The sequence below is a fragment of the Periplaneta americana genome, chromosome 13 (genome assembly GCF_040183065.1).
Source record: "Periplaneta americana isolate PAMFEO1 chromosome 13, P.americana_PAMFEO1_priV1, whole genome shotgun sequence".
In the NCBI taxonomy this organism is placed as follows: Eukaryota; Metazoa; Arthropoda; class Insecta; order Blattodea; family Blattidae; genus Periplaneta; species Periplaneta americana.
In genome coordinates, this window is record NC_091129.1 from 125,627,882 (window position 1) to 125,647,758 (window position 19,877).

The 19,877-nt window shown below is 35.8% G+C and overlaps 1 protein-coding gene across 2 annotated transcripts in view; it reads right to left on the reverse strand.

The window, feature by feature from the left end:
- LOC138712400 (uncharacterized) overlaps window positions 1–19,877 on the reverse strand; it is a 59,118-nt gene that overhangs the window by 5,245 nt on the left and 33,996 nt on the right. For both annotated transcript variants that reach the window (XM_069844166.1, XM_069844167.1), the window contains 5 exons: window positions 19,574–19,632; window positions 10,661–10,817; window positions 10,024–10,204; window positions 8,334–8,490; window positions 4,376–4,527 (listed from right to left, as the gene is read on the reverse strand). In XM_069844166.1, the coding sequence (XP_069700267.1) occupies window positions 4,376–4,527; window positions 8,334–8,490; window positions 10,024–10,204; window positions 10,661–10,817; window positions 19,574–19,632 (706 nt within the window). The remainder of the gene's footprint in view (window positions 1–4,375; window positions 4,528–8,333; window positions 8,491–10,023; window positions 10,205–10,660; window positions 10,818–19,573; window positions 19,633–19,877) is intronic.

Genomic DNA, 19,877 nt, shown 5'->3' on the forward strand with positions numbered 1-19,877 from the left:
TCTATGTCTTTATGTGTAAAGCTTAACAACATGCAAGTCAGACCTGAAGATGCTATTTTAGTAGCGAAAGCACTAGTCGCAAATGTTATGTAATCTAATGTAAACTTTTGTATCATGCATTAGATTTAAAGAATAGACAGTTATTGAAGGATCATTTGATATTTATTTCTCGTCTACTTGTTAACTTGTCAGACCAACATGCCTTTCAAAAAAAAAATCAAGTCAAAGGTGTTATTAACTCCACCATATGTCTATTTGGAATCGAACAATGCAAATGTTTACATACTACAGTGAAACCTCTCCTTACGGACACCCCCAAGATACAGACAGATTTTTATGTCCCAACTGAAATAATATAGAAATAATGATAAATGTAACTCTCGTTTACGGACACTCTCAGACACGGACACGGACAACTGTTTCACAGGCCTAAAGGTTGCTTTACCTCCTGACTACGGACAGAACTTGGTTTTCAAGACCTAATGTGTTAAAAGAAATGGAAAATTTAGTATTGAGAACTGTACAGAAATTCCTTAACGTGAACGAAAACAATATGTTTCTCATAAGCTACCACTAGCCCAACCGGCTATTCCTTGTTAGCTGGAAGCTGGTGGAGTCATAAAATTTAACCTGTCTGATGAGTCCAAGGTTTCCGCGATCGTGAAATTGTATTAGACACACGATAGGGTTAATAGGATTATTCTCTTCACTTCAATCAGTTGTTCTGTTTCGAGAGACATGGCACCTGAACGTAAAGGTTAGTTGAAAACTGTAAATTACAGAACTGCATAACTGTAGACCTAGAACGAAATTGCATGGCACAGTACTGTAATACATTTCATTTAAAGCATGAAAGGATACATTAGGCATATTATAAATTTACTGTTAGATTGGGGAGCCTCCCTCCCAATAAAGGACACCTCCCAGATGCGGACAGATTGTTACGTCCCTTCAATGTCCGTAAACGAGAGGTTTCACTGTATATGAAACACAGAGCTCATTTTCCTTTAAAAGAATAAAATGTTTCAAATCACACAAATTTTACAATTAAACATCTGTTGTCTATGGGCTATTCAGTATTTATAACAGAAAGTATTGTGACACTGCAAGCAAAGAATCAATATTTTAAAGAAAATACACCCATCACGCTGAAAAGGTGGTTTTTTGCTGGATGTCGCTATGAAACTGTATCTCCTAAACCACTCAACGAATTTAATTCATATTCAGTACATTCATTTACAAACTATGCCCATGGAATACATCAATTTTTACTGAAAATATCACTATTTGAAAAATAAAACAAAATGGCGATATACTCGATATTAAGAAGAAATTAACTATCAGACAGAAAGAGAAAATAATAAGGGATGTCGAGGCTAATCCTCAAATAACACTATCACAGACAGCAAAAAGGCATGGTTTGCCACCTACTTCATTGCAGGGAATAATGAAGAAGAAAGAAGAAATTTTAAATTTTCAGTGTGGTTCAGGTTCAACCAAGTGGAAAAACTCACCACTTGAAGAATTAGAAAAATATTATAATGAAATGTATTGTAATAATTGTAGGCTAATTAAATAAATCTAATGTTTGATATATAACACACATGTTAGTACTAGTTATTTTAGCCTTTCCTTCTTATTTTATTTAAACCCCCTTTTAAGCAATCAATCAATCTTCTTAATGTATCCTGACAACATAAAGTCCACTATAGTTCACTGTAGTCTATTCAGTTGTTGTTTTTCACGAGAAATGAGGGATATTTTGATTGGTGTTCATTATAGATGCCTATTGCTAGTAGCCAGAGTTGGGGTGTAGTCAATATATACTGAAGGGCTGTGTCTTCTGCAACTGGTACTGATGATTTTAATTTACTTCTTTTGTGGTTTATGGATGGACAGTATAGAAGAATGTGTTCCAGATCTTCATCATGATTATTACACCACAAACAAGTAGGATTATCAGAAATCTGAAATCGGTGTAGGTACAATTGAGTGACAATGTGACCTGTTCTGGCTCTTGTTAAAAATGTTTGAACATGTCTGGGCAAGTTTTTGTATATTTCCAGGTCATTTGGTTTCTTTTGTACAGACTGTAAAATTTTTCCTTTGTCAGAAGAGAGCCAATTGTTGATCCATAGGTTTGTAAAATGAGACTTTACTGAAGCAAAAACAGTGGATAGAGATATCACTTGAAGAGGTCTTGGTTGCAAATATGTTGACTGTTTTGCAATATTATCGACTTTCTTGTTTCCAGGTATACCACAATGACTAGGTATCTATTGAAATGTTATTTCCTTTTGGAGTTATTTTAGTTTACTTAGTTGTTTCTGAATTGGAATAATTCTATGTGCATATAGGTTTGGTACATATTTAAGGAAAAAAAAGCAATTCCTCAGAAATTCGTTAAAACGAAGTTCTACTGTACTTATTTGAGGTAGTACCTGTGCCATTCTTGATTTGTCTCCTGCATGATGAACTTCAAATGAATCTATGTCCTGTGATTTATGTGCATTTTCTTAAATGTTGGAATTTTTTATTGACATATTTTAGAATTTAATAACTGCCTTGGTGGCTTAGCATTAGAGTGTTGTGCTTATAAGTCAGTGAGCCAGAGTTCAAATACCGCTCTGCCCTGAATTATAATTTGTGCTGGGCAAGCCCATGGTCCAGAATTTTTCTGGGTACTCTGGTTCCCCTGTGACATCTCAACAATTCTCAATCTTCTTCTTCATCATCATAATCATTCATTACGAATGTAATGTAAATCCACTGTCTGTGGTGCTCTCTGGATAGTCTCTAATGAATTAAGTAGTCTACACTTATTGGCATTAGCGATATCTATGAGCTCGCTTGCAGAGTCAGGGTGAATAATGACAAGCTAAGGCCCTGCATTGGGAGGAAGAGTGAGAAACATTCAACAAAAGTTCCTAATTTCTGGAAACATGACTTCACTGTAGTATTTTTTTTTTTCTCTTTTACAGAGGAGGGATCTGAAGGCTTACGCTGCAGTCTAAGGTTTATTGTGCTTACCACTGCTGTTCTGTGAATAATACTTGTAGCTGAATGGCCGCACTCTTGTACAAGTACAGCATGCCGCACCATGAACTTCACCCGGGCTATGGATGGATGATATGTGAATTAATGATGACAAAATGAGTCCGAGATCCAACACCAAAAAGTACCTAGCAATTCTGCTTCAATTAGTTGAGAGAAAATCCTGGAAAAAACCCCAACCAGGATTTGAACCCAGGTCTGCTTGTTTCACAGGCAGACGTGCTAACCATTATTCCACAGCAGTAGACTTAACTGTAGTACTTCCGAACATTTTTCAGGAAAGGAAAATTACTACCTCATTCACCTTTCACGGAGTTTTAAGTAACTAGGCCTGACATGAAGCATACATTTTCAGAAAAGACATGCTGTCTGGTTCAGTACGATGCTTCAATTTCTCTTCACTCTTTTGCTTCTCATTTCATGTGTTTCATCAACTTTCCTATCCAAACTGCACTTGGTCCTTCTCGCAATGTGTTTCATTGCAACTTCCAGCCTACTGCAAATTTACTAACGAATATTTTCATTATTCCATTTCAATGTCTCTGGGATTCTGTTTGATTTTTGCCATAATTGATTATTACTTAGGTTGAATCATTGATACTGATGTCGACCTGGTTGGCGAGTTGATATAGCACTGGCATTCTATGCCCAAGGTTGCGGGTTCGATCCCGGGCCAGGTCGATGGCATTTAAGTGTGCTTAAATGCGACAGGCTAATGTCAGTAGATTTACTGGCATGTAAAAGAACTCCTGCGGGACAAAATTTCGGCACATCCGGCGACACTGATATAACCTCTGCAGTTGCGAGCGTCGTTAAATAAAACATAACATTAGCATTGATACTGATTAAGAGTCTTCAAATCAAGTATCTTTATTTTTTTTTATTTGGTTATATAACGATGCTGTATCAATTGCTGGGTTATTTAGCATCGATGGAATTGGTGAAAGCGAAATGGCACGTATTTGGCAAGATGAGACCGAGGATTTGCTATAGATTACCAGACATTCGACATACTGTTGGGGAAAACGTCGGAAAAAACCCAAACAGGTAACTGGCCCAAGTGGGAATCGAACCCATGCCTCAGTGCAACCCTGGATCAGCAGGCAAATGCGCTGTTACCTTAATTACGCCAGTGGCATCTTTCTTGTTCCAGTACGTGCACACTTAAAAATTCATCTAATAGATTAGGGGAAAAAATTGTACATAGAGTAGGTGTGGATGAATGGACAGAGAGATGGACAGAAAATTGTAATTCCATCAAAATATGAAAGTACATTTTTGGCAGTCTCATAAAGCTTTCTGTATAAAATGTAAAACATACCTGCAGTATCTGGCTGGCTTCGAACGCTGTGCCCGGCAGCAAGATGACAGGGCTGGACACATGCCCTGACTCCACACACACCATATTAGGGAACTCATCATCTCCAAAGTCTGATATCTCCTTTGCCTTCTCCACCCAAGGATTCCAAATCACTGGAATATCATAGTAATGTATTAAAGGGACAGCATAACTGTGCCAGACATAAAGCTTTTACATACATATCCAAGTAACACATTCTAAAAGTCATCCTCACTAGTCTACTGATTACTACACTCGTCTGATTAGTTCTGAAATTCACGAACTCAAAGACACTCAGGATTTTTTTTTAAGAACAATAAAAGCCTTCAGCATAACAATGATCAAGAAGACAGTTACGTAGATTTGAGAGACATAAAAGAACCTTATTCCTGAACGAGAAGGTTCAAGGCAAAGTTTACCATTCAGAATGCATTCAAGTTTCCTGGTTTGCACAACCTATGAGACTGCAGTGTTAAACATAGTGGAACAGAAATTAGAACTTAGCTCTGTTGCAAAGGTCCTGAATATTTCTCATTTAGTAGAACTGAATTAACAAGATTATTATTATTATTATTATTATTATTATTATTATTATTATTATTATTACTATTATTATAAGTCAGTAGGCTGACATATGCCGAAATTTACTTCTCAAAAATGTAATCTAAATCCAATATGGTATAAAGAGTGGCAACTCATGGAGTTTAATCATGGAAGGGCTCAGTTATGAAAAAGGATGGAATTTTATGATAGTTAGTGAAAAGTGTGAGCGTGGACTTATATTATTTATTTTTGAAATGTAACAGTCAAACTAAAAGCAAAAGTAGTGCTTTATGTCCCATTTCATCAACTGCTACCAATAATAAAAATAAATATAAATATTCATAAATTCATTACTATAGTCCCGTCGCTCTAATTTCCGGCAGCCAATTGCGTTGCAGGTCGGCTACATTTAAACGTGTGCGTCTTGTGATTCGCTGATTCATTTCTTAAGGCTCGATAAATACTTAATATAATCGCCCGCCATTTTAGCTCTTTCGTTGGCGTTCACAGAAAGCACACGAAGACGTTATTTGCAGCTCAATTATTTGCTGAATTACATTGCGTTTGATTTATTATCATAGGAGCTACGACATGATAATGTTTAATGGAGTGGCAAATAGATTCCTCGTATGGTAGCTCGGCAACGTAAGAACAAAAATGGCGAACGATACTACCTACCTAGACTTTATAGAGCCTTCACTTTCTAAGACGTAAGTAAAGAGGTGGAGTCACACTGGAAATAACAGCGTCGGGACTATAGTTTCAAAGCAAATTGTTTTTTAATGATACTTTAACACGATTGGTGCACTTCATTATTTCAGACATTGGTTACATAATAATTGTGAGCTCAGCTTTCTTGCCAGCTTATGTTCTTTATTTAGTACACCAATATTATTGTGTTTTAAGGATTAGTTACAAACAGTTACGATATAAATATAAACTTTGCTTCTTTTTATTAGAAGACGTATAGTTTGGACTTTTTTTTGTATGTGCACATAGAAACTCGCTATCTTTCGAAGGTTGGATCTACCTTTGTCTTCAGATAACAAAAGCGTGAGAAGAGTATCCTACTCAGTTGGGATGGATAATTAGTTACTTTTGGCTTTTACGGAACCCGGAGATTCATTGCCGCCCTCACATAAGCCCATCATTGGTCCCTACCATCATATCTCACCTCCCTCAAATCCATTTTAATATTATACTCCCATCTACGTCTCGGCCTCTCCAAAGGTCTTATTTCCTCTGGCCTCCCAATTAACACACTATACACATTTTTGGATTCGCCCATATGTGCTACATGCCCTGCCCATCTCAAACGTCTGGATTTAATGTCGGGTGAAAAATAAAATGTATGCAGTTCTGCGTTGTGTAATCTAATGTTATGAAATATGTGAAAGAAAAGACTGAACACATCACTGGTCACCAGTTAGAAGTAATGATTTGGGTCTCAAAACGAAGATTTGTGTTTGGTACATTACGGTCTATACTATGCCTTTTGATTGTAATGTTTGGATTCATCCCGGTTTTGTTCTGACATGCATTCTCCTTGCAAAGAACAGTTATATTCAGTGCTTTTTTTCTGGAAAAAAATTTACCGGAACTCTAACACTCAATCACATTATACAACAAAAACATAGGTTTAATAGTAATATGCGTTACAAGAGCGGTATGTTGAAGTTTTCATGTTCGAGGAAAAGTTTGAAAAAGCAAAACGTAGTTGAGCTTTTTTTAATTTCCCAGAAATGAAAGAAAACATACCGCTCGTGTATTGTACATTATTTTGTGCGAAGATCGTTTATTACATACCTGAAAGAGGAATTTCTAATTAGTTGCAATGAAATCTCCATCTTGGTTTCTGTTCAATGACGGCAAATTTGCAAAACAAAAATATCTATCTTCAACATTGTTGCTTTAAAATGTTTTCTGTGTTTACTATACTCCAGCAGGCCGTGATATACATCTGTCTTTTTTTCCCCCCAGTCTATGATGAGTCTGGAATCTTGTTGATTTTTTCACAGCTTCCTTAATGTTACTTGCATCACGAATGCAGTAACTTTAGTAGAGTTGTAGAGTTTACTTAATTTTTGCAAATATTTAAAAACAATAATTAACAGTGCAATTTAGATGAAATTGCAGTGGTAAGTTTCCAATTTATAATTATTACTATATTGAACGTCTCTAAAAATAATATGTTAAAAGCCTAAAGCAGTAAAATCAATATGTCACTTAAGCGGTAAGAAGAGGGAAATTGTTGTGTGTGTTAGGTTGGGAATACTAAATGTGGAATTTTAGACTTTCTGCGGATTGGTTTTGTGCGGAAACCAAGCAAATACGCACGATCTCGCACAAAAATATTAGACCTACATACCTTACATTACAATAAGTTCCAAACGGAGCTCATCGATTTTAAGCATAACGGAAATTTTGCGATTTCGAGCTATAGTTTCAGGATCAATAACGTAAGATGGCAGCACTAGATTGCATGAGTTACTTTTGCACCAACGATAATAATGAGAAAATGTAAACTCTTGGACTCGGCAGTGGCGGCAATTTTAATTTTCAATTTCGCTTGTAAAATATATCTCGTTGGAATTTGTAATGGCAAAAAGTTTATCGGAATGCGTTCCGGACCGTTCTGGCTGAAAAAAGGCGCTGGTTATATTTCTTAATTTTGTAAAATGATCACGAATTGAAGACTTGAAGAATTCAGACAAGATGGAACTTGCAGCAACAGAAAGTTTTACATTACAACTGCTGATATTACCGTTGGAAAGTGGCGTGTATTGCCTGCCATTGTCTTTAATGAATGACTCTGTGAATGCCAGGGCATTACAACATTCGTAATTTCCAAGAACCCAAACGAACACAAAAATCACACTGTGACTAAATCGCTATTATCTATCACAGCGATTTTTCCGGAGCTGTCACAGTTTGAAGTTGTGATGGCAAAATGCTATCACACCCCCACCTCTAAATGCAATTGCATACAAACAAATGCATGTGGTATAAAGTTTCATGATTGGTTGATAGCACCATGAAAACTTACTGCAGTAAAACAGTGCAGAGTGACACTTGATTATAATGTAATCCTTATTTATACAAATTTATAACTGTGGTTAACTATATTGTAATTTATAATGCAGTGTCTAAAACAATTATTCCATTATCATCTACAATAATTTTAAATACAAAGAAAATAAAAATGATTTTGTCATCACAACACCAGACAAGAAGTTAGCCCAGTTGAGGAGGAGGTGAGCTATCTTATGTGCAGAGCAATACAAAAAGTTATTTTCTTATTGTGAGATTTCATAAATAGTCGTACTGAAATCTTTTCATGTGTCATATATGATATACACGAGGATTTAATTTAACCTGATAGAAGTGATCATCATACCTGTGTCAGGAAAGTTGTATTTTTGTATCCTCATTTTACGCCCAGATACAACATTTGTAATGATGTGCTCCTGGGGTGTGTTCTGATAGATACGATCAGTCCACTCTGAAATTGTTACCACGTCACGACCTTCTTGGAAGACTGCACCCTCCCTAGACTGCAATACAAAAATTATATATCTTTACACTTTTGTCATGAAATTCAAGAAATCGAAAAAATTATCAGTATACTAGAGTCGACGGCAATTCGGAAGGCGGTTGTCTGCTAGCGTTTGTGTCGAGAGAGACAGACAGAGACAGCAAGGCAGCGTACAACATTGTCACATCGTACTTCATGAGCACGTGCAATACAAATAGTGCAGGAGAGAATTTAAATTATCAAAAGACAATAATGACCTTAGCCGTTGATTACTGTAAGCATGACACCAAACAAACCCTCTTTCCTTCACTAGCAATATTCTTTGCACGGTTCTCAATCCCACACCACATGCTTCTGCAGTCGTTTCTTGCATGTTGGCAACGTTGCTGCCAGCATCAAGATGGCCGGCAGCATTCTGCTCGTTAACGTTTTTAAAATAATTATACACCTTAAACACTATTTTCCGCGTCTGCTTGTGTAATACTTGTCTTTTTACGGTCTCTTCTTCCATTTATTTACCTCACATACACACAGTAAATGTTAGTTTTACTTATTCAATGTATTGAAACACTCGCACGTGAACAAACGAACTTGGGAAGTGCTTGTTATAGACTGATTCTGATTGGTTCTACTGTACAAGCTTGTGACATCACATACCAGAAATGCTACAGCGCATATAGAAGCTAACCGCCTTCCGAAATGTCTTCTAGTCTAGTAAAAAGTAGGAAAAATAATAGCTTTATAATGGATCACAGTACACTATGGGGCTAATGAGAGAAAGCAAACACTACCAAAAAAAGAGTTCAGAAATAAAAGAGAGGCAAACAAAAATGTCTGTACTATCCTTCCATTTACTGAACTTTATGTTAATACTGTACAACATTTAAACATGAATTGAGAAAACTAGAAGCATTATAATCAAATGGTCTCTGGTCTACACTATTCGATAATATCATTGAGAAGACAGAAATTCTTCAGTAAAGATGCCATAGCCCCTTAAATTTTCATGGTGGTTGAGATTTGAAGAAGAATTAGAAGTTTTTAGCTGTGTACTATGTAGGCGTATAGGGATTTAAGATTCATAATATTTCGGAATTACTTAAAAGCTCCATATCAGAGGGTATCTCAGTCTCAAGATTTAGATATACCGGTACTGTTTTGTCCATTATGCTTGACTAACAACATAGCAGACGATCCTTCTAATCTTGAGTGATATGGTTTTGATAATGCAATCTGTATATAGTTCCAAAACGTCGGAAAATTAAATCTCCACACATGATCGAAAAATATAAATTCTTCATAATGCCGTTCTTTTATTTTAAGCTTTGTAGCAATGACAACCACTTGGCAGTCCATCTGTATGAAACAGGAATTGTCGAATAAAAATGCATTCCTTGTGATAATACAATATTTCTGCCACAGGTGAAACTATCTTGACAGAGCCGTGAATAACAGCACAGTAATTAGAAATCTACATTGTGATATAAGAATGCAACTGAAGTTTTTAAAAGGCTTTGCAGCATTGGAATCAACAATTTTACAGCAAAATCACCTTGTCTATAAATGTGCAGCCATGCAGGCCTGTTATCTGGCAGCGTCGCACATCTGGCACCTTGAAGTATGTGTGCAACAGTAAGTTGAAGCTAAACGTCAGCTCCTTGCTAGGGTTGTACACCCCAATATTAAAATGTAGTTCCTTCTCTCGCAATATCAACCTGTATGTGAGACGAAACCTACAACAACATCCAATGCACTGCATAAGAGCTCAAATATTTGAGATGATACTTGTGATAATACACAAATTGAATGTCTAACACTTAAAGAGAGAAAAAAAAATTTTAGATTAAAATTGGAAAGCAATTTGATCCAAAAATGTCAATGGACACAAATCACTATAAAATCATAATAACGTCTGTTCTTAATGTGTTGTCTTCTCTGGAAGCAAACGGAAAAATCAAGAATAAAAGTTCTTAGTAAAAATAATACAAAATAAATAGAACAAAGATAACATGTTTAGACACTCTGCACATTTCATTTGTCCAGGTAACTGAAGTACTTTACATTAACAGTGATTAAGTATCCCTTCTACTACCCTTGGTCGCAAATTTTAGTAAAATAATTTTATGATAGTTCTGACTTAAAAGAACAATGAGGAAGTATCTGAAAATTTCACTCTACTGTTAACTCACGGATAATTCCACATTGAACGTGTGAATTCACTATCCATGATGGAGAAGATAGCCTCCACGTCTCCACTTGGCAGACGTTCAGGAGCCTTTTCCAGGTTCCAACGGATGATGCGAGCAAATCCATGCTGAGGGCCAAAACTCCATTGTCCGAATTGAGCTACAACACACAAAAATAAGTTTAGAAAGCAAATTATGATTCCTAAAGCAACAATGACAGTGGACATATATATTTTTGAAGTTGCATCTGGCAGTATTGGTTTTTATTTATTTTATTCACATCTAACGCCATCAGCACAGTAAGAACTATGTGAAAGACAAAGATAGCAATACTTCGCTAGTGCGGATTACATACTTTTCTACCGGCCTCACCAAGAAGTGCTTGGAAGCCATTGCTCACAAGTGACGAGCGTGTGTTCATTGTTGGTGCAATTTTATTACCTCAGTGATCGCGTGGTTGTCACATAACTGGTGGAGGCGCAAATTTGTAACCTTGTTAGAAACTGCCACTATTTCATATCCCTACATAGTACTTAATGAATTTCAAGGAGTTGTTGTTTAGTCAACTGTCCAAAGACAGGTTTGAATTTCATAAGTAATACCAATAAGGCATCACTCATGAGGCAAACTAGGCCAGGAGATAATAGGTTAATGACAATGATTCATATGAGGTCATTATGGAAATGTAATAAAGTGACGTCTTATTGAAAAGCAGCGCACTTTAAGAAAGAATTAAAATTTTATGATGTAGATTGTTTGAATGCCTTCCGAAGTCAGAGCAGTAGTTCATGTTAAAATATATCTCAAGTCGAAGACTTCATCATACATCTAAGTTGTATATCTAAAAATATTCGCGTAAATTATTATTAGTATAAATACACACAGTCAATGAAATACTGGTTTTATCCTCCTATTCGCAATTACGACTAAATGACAAAAATGTTAATATCATCGTTGGTTTTATGAAACCTATGTGACAGTACACAACATAATTTTTCAGGAGGAAGAAAAAATTAATTAAAAATCAATGGGCTTACATAAGAATATGAAATAATTAGGCAGAAAACGTTGGTGAATATGATGAACATAAATGGCATCATCAGGATCAATTTTTTTTTTCCTCCTGGAAAATTATTTTCTGTGCTGTCACATTGGAGGTTTCGTAAAAATGTTGAAGAAATATTGTGTCAGTGTTGGTGTTTTACGTTACGCGATTATTCTTTATCTGGTGAGACAGATAGTGAACATAAATATAGTAATATTCTAGCATTTTTAACCAGCGAAGTGGATAAGAACACCTTCCTACAAATCACAGCTGAAGAGAAAGGAACAGAAAGAATATGAATAAAATGAAATCGAAAGAAAAGTGCATGCTGGCCACTGTTACAACTCATAATTGCTTCTTGTAAAAGAATAAAGTTCCACACAATTTCTGTACGTATTGAAATTAGCTATACTTTGTCATGTTCGTTGCATCTTTAAACACAGCCACTTTGTTGTAATTTTTAGATCTTCAGAGATAATTCTTTAATTAAAAACTTCAGTTCCATTGTCTACTACGTAAAATGGTATAGGATCTCCTAAATATTGGACTATTCTTTTGGTAAACAGTTCCCAACTAAATATGTTGCCGTTGAATCTATTTTTTCGAGAACTATTTCCAATAAGTTATAACATCTTTTAAACATGAGCGTTAACATAACAGTTCTGAGTTTACAATCGACCAGTCTGATAAATCACCGATTATATCAAAGTTGAGCATTTTGTCTTAAGTATGACTGGGAGGGATGCGTCCAGCACTCCAAGGCTACGCTCAAGCAAGGGTTCGAATTCTACTAAGACTGATTAGGTTTCTTTCCAAGGCTTTCCCCAATACCATGACTAATCCCCGGACTCATTTCGCCAAAATACAATCTCGCTTTTAACAAGTCCAAGGAGTTAAATGAATGAGTTGTTATAGGGATGTTAACCGATAAAAGTCTTTGGGACAAAATATGTACAGATACCTACGTATATCCGACATTTCTAATCTTAAATAGCATCTTTAGCTTTAAAACTAATATTAGTCTGCATGATACTGTAAAGAGGTAATTTAAATATGAGTACTTGTTAATACAGTAGTCGAAGTGTTAAAAAAAATATTGCGGGGATAAATGGCGGGGCAAGTTTTCCGACAGGCCAATGAATGAACAGATTATAAGTTGATGTCTCCGTCAATGATATTTCATTCCTTGCAGAGTCAAAAGTTATTTGAAGGGCATTTGCGCACAATGGCACAGTGTTGTTAAGACCATTTCTTTTATAAAGAAGTCAGTCTGCAATAGTTTGTATTACTGCAAAATGAGCAATGAAGCAAGTGAACTATGGAAACAAGTAACAGAAAGATGGGTAAGACAGAAGTGTCCACAGTCCATACCATGAAAAACAAAGAAGGTTGCGAAGGCAGAGCTTTCATAAACTCGGTCCTAAAGACACCCTCCTGTCGCATTCATTAACTCATTTGAAGACACGACCATGTTGAGAGTAATAAAAGAAAACAGCGATGTTCAGAAAAAGAGTAATACTGTGATTCTTTTAAGAAATTACACCGTATTCAATGTATTTTAACATGTAGTCTTAAACATTATTTTATTATTTCATTCATTCATAGCGTTCTGCCCAAGAGCAGGTATTTCACTGCAAACCCAGCATTCTTCAGTGTTTCCTATTTTCTGCCTTCCACTTTGTTTCCTCATGATCCATATATCTTAATATCGTCTATCATCTGATATCTTCTTCTGCCCCGAACTCTTCTCCCGTTTACCATTTACTCCAGTGCATCCTTCAGTACGCAGTTTCTTCTCAACCAGTGACCCAACCAGTTTCTTTTCCTCTTTCTAATCAGTTTCAGCATCATTCTTTCTTCATCCACTCTTTCCAATATAGCTTCGTTTCTTATTCTGTCTGTCCACTTCATACGCTCCATCCTCCTCCATATCCACATTTCAAATGCTTCTAGTCGCTTCTCTTCACTTCGTCGTAATGTCCATGTTTCTGCCCCATACAATGCTACACTCCACACAAAGCACTTCACTAGTCTCTTCCTTAGTTCTTTTTCTAGAGGTCCGCAGAAGATGCTTCCTTTGCCATTGCTATTCTCCGTTTGACTTCTTGGCAGCAGCTCATGTTATTGCTTATAGTACACCCCAAGTATTTATTTGAAGCTGTACACTTGCTCTACTGCCAACATTTAGAATTCGCAAGTTTACTTTTTTTACTTTTTTCGTATGACCATGGTCTTCGTCTTTTTAGTATTTATCTTCATTCCATACATTTTATTATTAGGCGCCGAATTTTTAGGATATAGAAACTCAAATAACTACAATTGTATCGAATATTAGCCTACAGGTTTGCAAATTAAATTACATGTGAGATTTTATGTGTTCTTACAATCTTGTTATACAAGTGTACAGAACAAATTTAGTGGATCTGCAAAAAGTTCGATTTTATTTTTGCGGAAAACACGTTTTCAGCGTCTTTGATAGCGTGGGGGGGTGGGGGGAGTTTCGTGCATGTCTTCATGTGTACAGCGATTTCTCCTAAATTATTCATCGGATTCAGGTTTTATTAAGCAGATTCTATGATTCAACATGGAACATAAATTTTCGTAAAAATAAATAATCTTTATATGAAATAAAAAACCACACACAATCCCGCACGCGCACGCGCGATACACACGCACGCACATGCACACGCGCACGCACACACGCACGAGCATTCCATTTCAAGATTCGGCATACGATAAGTTATACTTCGTGATCTTTTGTATTACGTAGATGTTATGTTTTTTTTTATTTAACGACGCTCGCAACTGCAGAGGTTATATCAGCGTCGCCGAATGTGCCGGAATTTTGTCCCGCAGGAGTTCTTTTACATGCCAGTAAATCTACTGACATGAGCCTGTCGCATTTAAGCACACTTAAATGCCATCGACCTGGCCCGGGATCGAACCCGCAACCTTGGGCATAGAAGGCCAGCGCTATACCAACTCGCCAACCAGGTCGACTATTACGTAGAATAAAATGACAATTATGACGGTGAGGTTTCAATTTTGAAAACAATCTCACAGCCGTCGCATTAGTCACGAGCAATGCAGCGAATAAAACATAAGCTGTATAAAACAAACTCTTTAATCTTTTGCTTGTTCTTTTTTAAAATTAGCGCCCCCTTAAACTAACATTCTGCACACAAATCCCTCTGAACTCCTGCCCCTACCCACCAGCAGTCGCGAGGCTTGTAGGTCCGTATCTCCGTCCTGTTTGGATAGCTGAAAAAAAGTTATTCTTGATACGCAACATTTAACACAATAATTTCAATATTGTACTGTAATAATGTACAAACATTCTCCATGTTCAGAATTTTATAATAAAACATCCAAATCTATTGCTAATTTTGTTAATGTTTGTGGAGATAATATTTATTCATCATCAGAGCATGTACAACTCAATATTTTACTGTCAAAAATTTTCTGAAGTGGTAACGTATCGGATTACAGATCCAGCGAACCCGGGTTTGATTCAGTTCATGGGTTGCCGGCTTTACGAGCAGGAAGTTCCGCTACTTGTGTCTACATTTTTCTTCAGCCAACGTTTACAGTGAAACAAAGGTTAAGATACCTATATTTTGGTACATTTACGGTCAACTAAGCACATAGTCCGTACAGTGAGCTACACAGGATAGTACTGTATAAATTTGGATTTCACTACAAGATACTAATTTATTCAATCTATCTTGAATAAGAAGCAATGTATTAAGTTCAGCCCTTTGGAAATAACTTTGTCCTTTCCCTACTGGCTAGAAGCAGCAGACAGCAGTACATACAATGCAATACGTTGCACAACACATTACAATTTTTCACACTGGTGAGGATGATTCATGCGCGACCTTGGTGACAAGAGACCACTACACCAATGCATCAACTTCCTTATTAACACAAAATTATTATATCCAATTTTCACACATGTTTCATAAAATTTCGTACATCTATAAAGTATAACAGCAACAAACCTGTAACTCTGCGCCGCAATAGTGTGAACCGCGCTTGCTGCATATTGCTAAAGTATTTAGCAATAAAGATTTTATGAAATATAGTCTTGTTTCAAATTGTTCAGAAAATGGGGTTGGAACGAATCAAAGGGTATATTCCTGGAGGAAGAAGAAGATAAGACGATGAAAAATGTTACGCCGCTTTAGAGCTGATTGAACAGAATTAATTTAAGGGTTATCATGCACATCAGAGAAAAATCGCGGATGCTCGTGTAAAGGGGGTTAAGTTGATTTGGCTACACTGGAATAAGTACAGATTTGAACTATCCACAATTACTTTTCTCTTGTGTTAAAGGGGTTAAGTCATTCTTCCATCTTTGGTGCAGTTACAGTGCTCCATATTTTGTGACAAAGGGGTTTTGTTCAGTACCAAAGGAGAGAAGTTTACATACCTTGCAATTTTACTTAACCCCCTTTACACGAGTACCCGCGAAATATTCCAGTAATTGCATTACCGATTTAAAAGCATTATATAATAATTGACTCGGAATTTTTAGAAACCCCACATATCTAGAAAACTAAACTTTTCGGGAGATACAAAAAACATTTCGGGTCTTCGTTTTGTGCTCAAATTATTATTATTATTTGTTTACACTTTAGCTAAAATAAATGTTGATGGGAATATGTGGGGATTCTCTTCATGTTTAGATTACGAAATCATATACAACTCAATTTCGTAAAAAAAAAAAAAAAAAATTGGACATACGGGGTTTCTCAATATTGTGATACGATTATAAATTTCAGGAATAGATTAGTCTGACTACGTAAGATACAATTATTTGTACATATTCACAATACAGCGTACTCGACGTCTCCAGTTTATTACAATAGTTACATTTTTTTGAAGTTTCAAATTAATATTAAATGTAATAAGTACGGAATAGGGATACCTAAACCCCTAAATGTTATGTTGTGAAATGTTATGTGATGCGTTTATTAATAAGTAGTCTAAATTTTCTAAATATGAAGCACTGGAGAAAGCGTAGTAATTATGTTTTTTAATAAAAGTTCATACTGGGTAATGTGTGTAAAGCCAAAAAAATTACTTCCGCTTACCAAATTCTACAAAAATATTACTTTATTTTTACAAATCTCGCATCCGACAGCTCACATAGTAATTAATCACTAGATATTAGACCATCTAGGACGACTAGATTACTTTATAATGAATCGATAACAGAAAACGGGAATAGAAATTAAACTGAAAGCTATAAAAGTGCGAGTCCTTGCAAGGGTTCTGGGGACTGATCATTTATGTGAGCTCCTAAGCCTAAAAAGTCGTCTCCTGTCTCATTTCGATCACAATGTCCCACTTATAGGATATAAGAAAAATTTGAAGGGAGAAAAAGTTGAAAACTGGAAGGAACAGTAGGAAAAGTTACAGCACCAGTCTAGCACAGTCATTCTCAATGACACTACGACGACTTCCGCAGCGATCTACCACAGCAACGGACAGAGAGGGATTCATAAAGGACCCTAGGCTAGCCATGGTTTCAGACCCTACCATTATTATTATTATTATTATTATTATTATTATTATTATTATTATTATTATTGAATTATTAATAGTATTAATACACTAATAATAATAACACAAAAATTATTAAGATTATATTATTAACAAGTTTTCTCACTTTGCGAGTTTAGCGCCTCTTTTTTTATGCGTCTCCCCTGAACTTGAGGTCCTTAGGCTGTAAGAGTAGTCCCTAGTAGTAAATCCCTCGGTTTCCGGGGGGTGGACGGAAACCGAGGGAAGAAAAAGAAGCATCGCCAAAGCAAATCTACACTGCCTGACGAAGATAAGAGAAGGAGCACAAATTACTATACAGGTTAGTTTAGGAGCTGAGGTCAAATTTAACGTGGTTCAAGTTGCCTAGAAAGTTTCCTAAAGTACGCTACTCGAAGAACATTAAGGGTGACATGAGCTTAGTGAAACACTTATTTCAAAATCATGTTACAGCCGATAGGAAATGGCTTCACTAATTCACTAGGCCTCCACATAAACCTTTGCAACTGATGCAGTGATTTAAAGTCTGCGACAGTTACTAGTGAAGAAAATTTTGACTTTGCACCAGAATAATGGCTGTTCATACTTGGTAGATCAGAGACCTAAAGTAGAGGTTCAAAATTCGATTCAGACCATAATAATGATGTGTTGAATTATTCGGTTTTGGTGAAGATTAAATCGTTCAAGAAAGTAAATCATTTTAACATTTACAAGTAGTCAGTGTCGTCACAGTACACTTTTTCAGGTACTAATACGAGGGAAAAAGATTAAATTTACAGTTCTACGAATGGTCTAAACAATTCGAAGATTTTTTTTAACTGCAGTAATTATTTTATCGTTCTTTTAAATATGGAGGAAGATATTTATCTAATGCTGGTCAAAAGATATATACTCTTCCATACACAACATTAATTATAATTCGGTATGAAAGGACAAGGTGAAACATGACAAAGAAAAGAATAATAAATACAGTATGATATGGTTGTGTAATTTAGCAGTGATCATGACACGTCATTTGACGCAACTTGACGAAGGCTAATATCACAGTGATGTATTTCTTCACCGTCAACTACTTCTAAGAAGCACGTTTGATCTTACTGATGAGCGTTATGAACCAAGATTAGACATTCGCAAGCAATGGCAATGGCGTGAAAAATGGATTTAGAGACCACTTTTTTGTGCTTTGTTATAACAATACAATGCAACATTTTAATGCTATTAACGTTTGAAATTCGAAAATTTTTTTCGTACCTCTTTGGATTTAAGAATGGAAAAGTCGTGCGAAAAATGTACTGTATTTGTTACATTATTATACAGGGACATCACTTTATTTTTACCAACATTTTTAACATTAACCTGGCTATACTCGGAAACACTGTTGCCCCCTTCCATTACAGGAGTTTGATGTTACTAGTGCAATATATAAACAAATCATTTTACTAGGTATAGGAGGAGAGAAAAGTAGTGTATCCATTTATGTTGTAGGGAAATACGATAGGTATTACGATTTTCAGTTTGATCACCACTTTTACGGAATTTATCAAAATACAGCAGAGTAGTAACATTTTTTTTTTCAAAAACTCAACTTTTCAGGTGGCTATGTTCGTTATGTAATATCTACTTTATTTAGCATATTAATTATTGATGTTAACATACAATATAGAGAGTGCACTTAAATTGAGGGGGTCATAAGTAAAGGGCTGTAAGTGCATTTAAGTTACTTTTGAGAAAATGGGGTTTAAATATTTAAGCTTTCGTAAAATCGGTGAAATTTTTATTTAAATTTTAATATGTGATGCGATTAAAATATCCCTTTGCCACTAAAGTTTTAGATACTTTAGCTTACACTGGATGCACTTAACTCATGTTATTACAAATGTCACTAGCATTCCTTTGCTTCTAGCCACTTCAATTCAAAATAAGCTAATCTGAATTTTTAAACAAGTTGCTGAAAATGGTTGCCGTTCATTACAATGCAGGCTTCAATTCTTTACGCATATTATTAAAAACATTTTGAAGCATATTCTCTGAAATTGAATTTATCATTTCGTGAATATAATTTTTTAGTATGATATTATTAATATAGGTTCTTTCTTCTATAGAAAACGCAACCATACTTCTGAAACACACTATACACTGCTTGAAGACTTCGAATGCAACAGCGGCCGTAAGTTTGTGTGTCTGACGGGAGCAAGGACATTAGTGAAGGGGTGGGAGTGAAGTACATTCAGAAATGCAGGTACAATAAAAATGCAAGTAAAAATAAAATGATGTCCCTGTAGAAACAAATCAGAGAAACAATTAGCAAATGCAGATATACTTACGGAACACAAAAGGAATGCCACCACGGATTGCCTTCTTCCCATCAAATATTGCTTGCTTACTGCAACAAAGAAACACAACGCTAAGTATTCCAATTTTTGAAAGGAAGGTAATAACAGAGGCATAGTCGAAGTCAGAGGGGGGCAGAAGCACTAAAGAAACAACACAAGGACAGTTTTACTTCTACTACACAACATAAAAATAAACAACACAGACAATGATCTTAATAGAGAGATAAGTCAATGAAAACTGCGAATTCTTTACACATAAAACTGAGTAACAAACATATAGAGAGAAAACTGACTA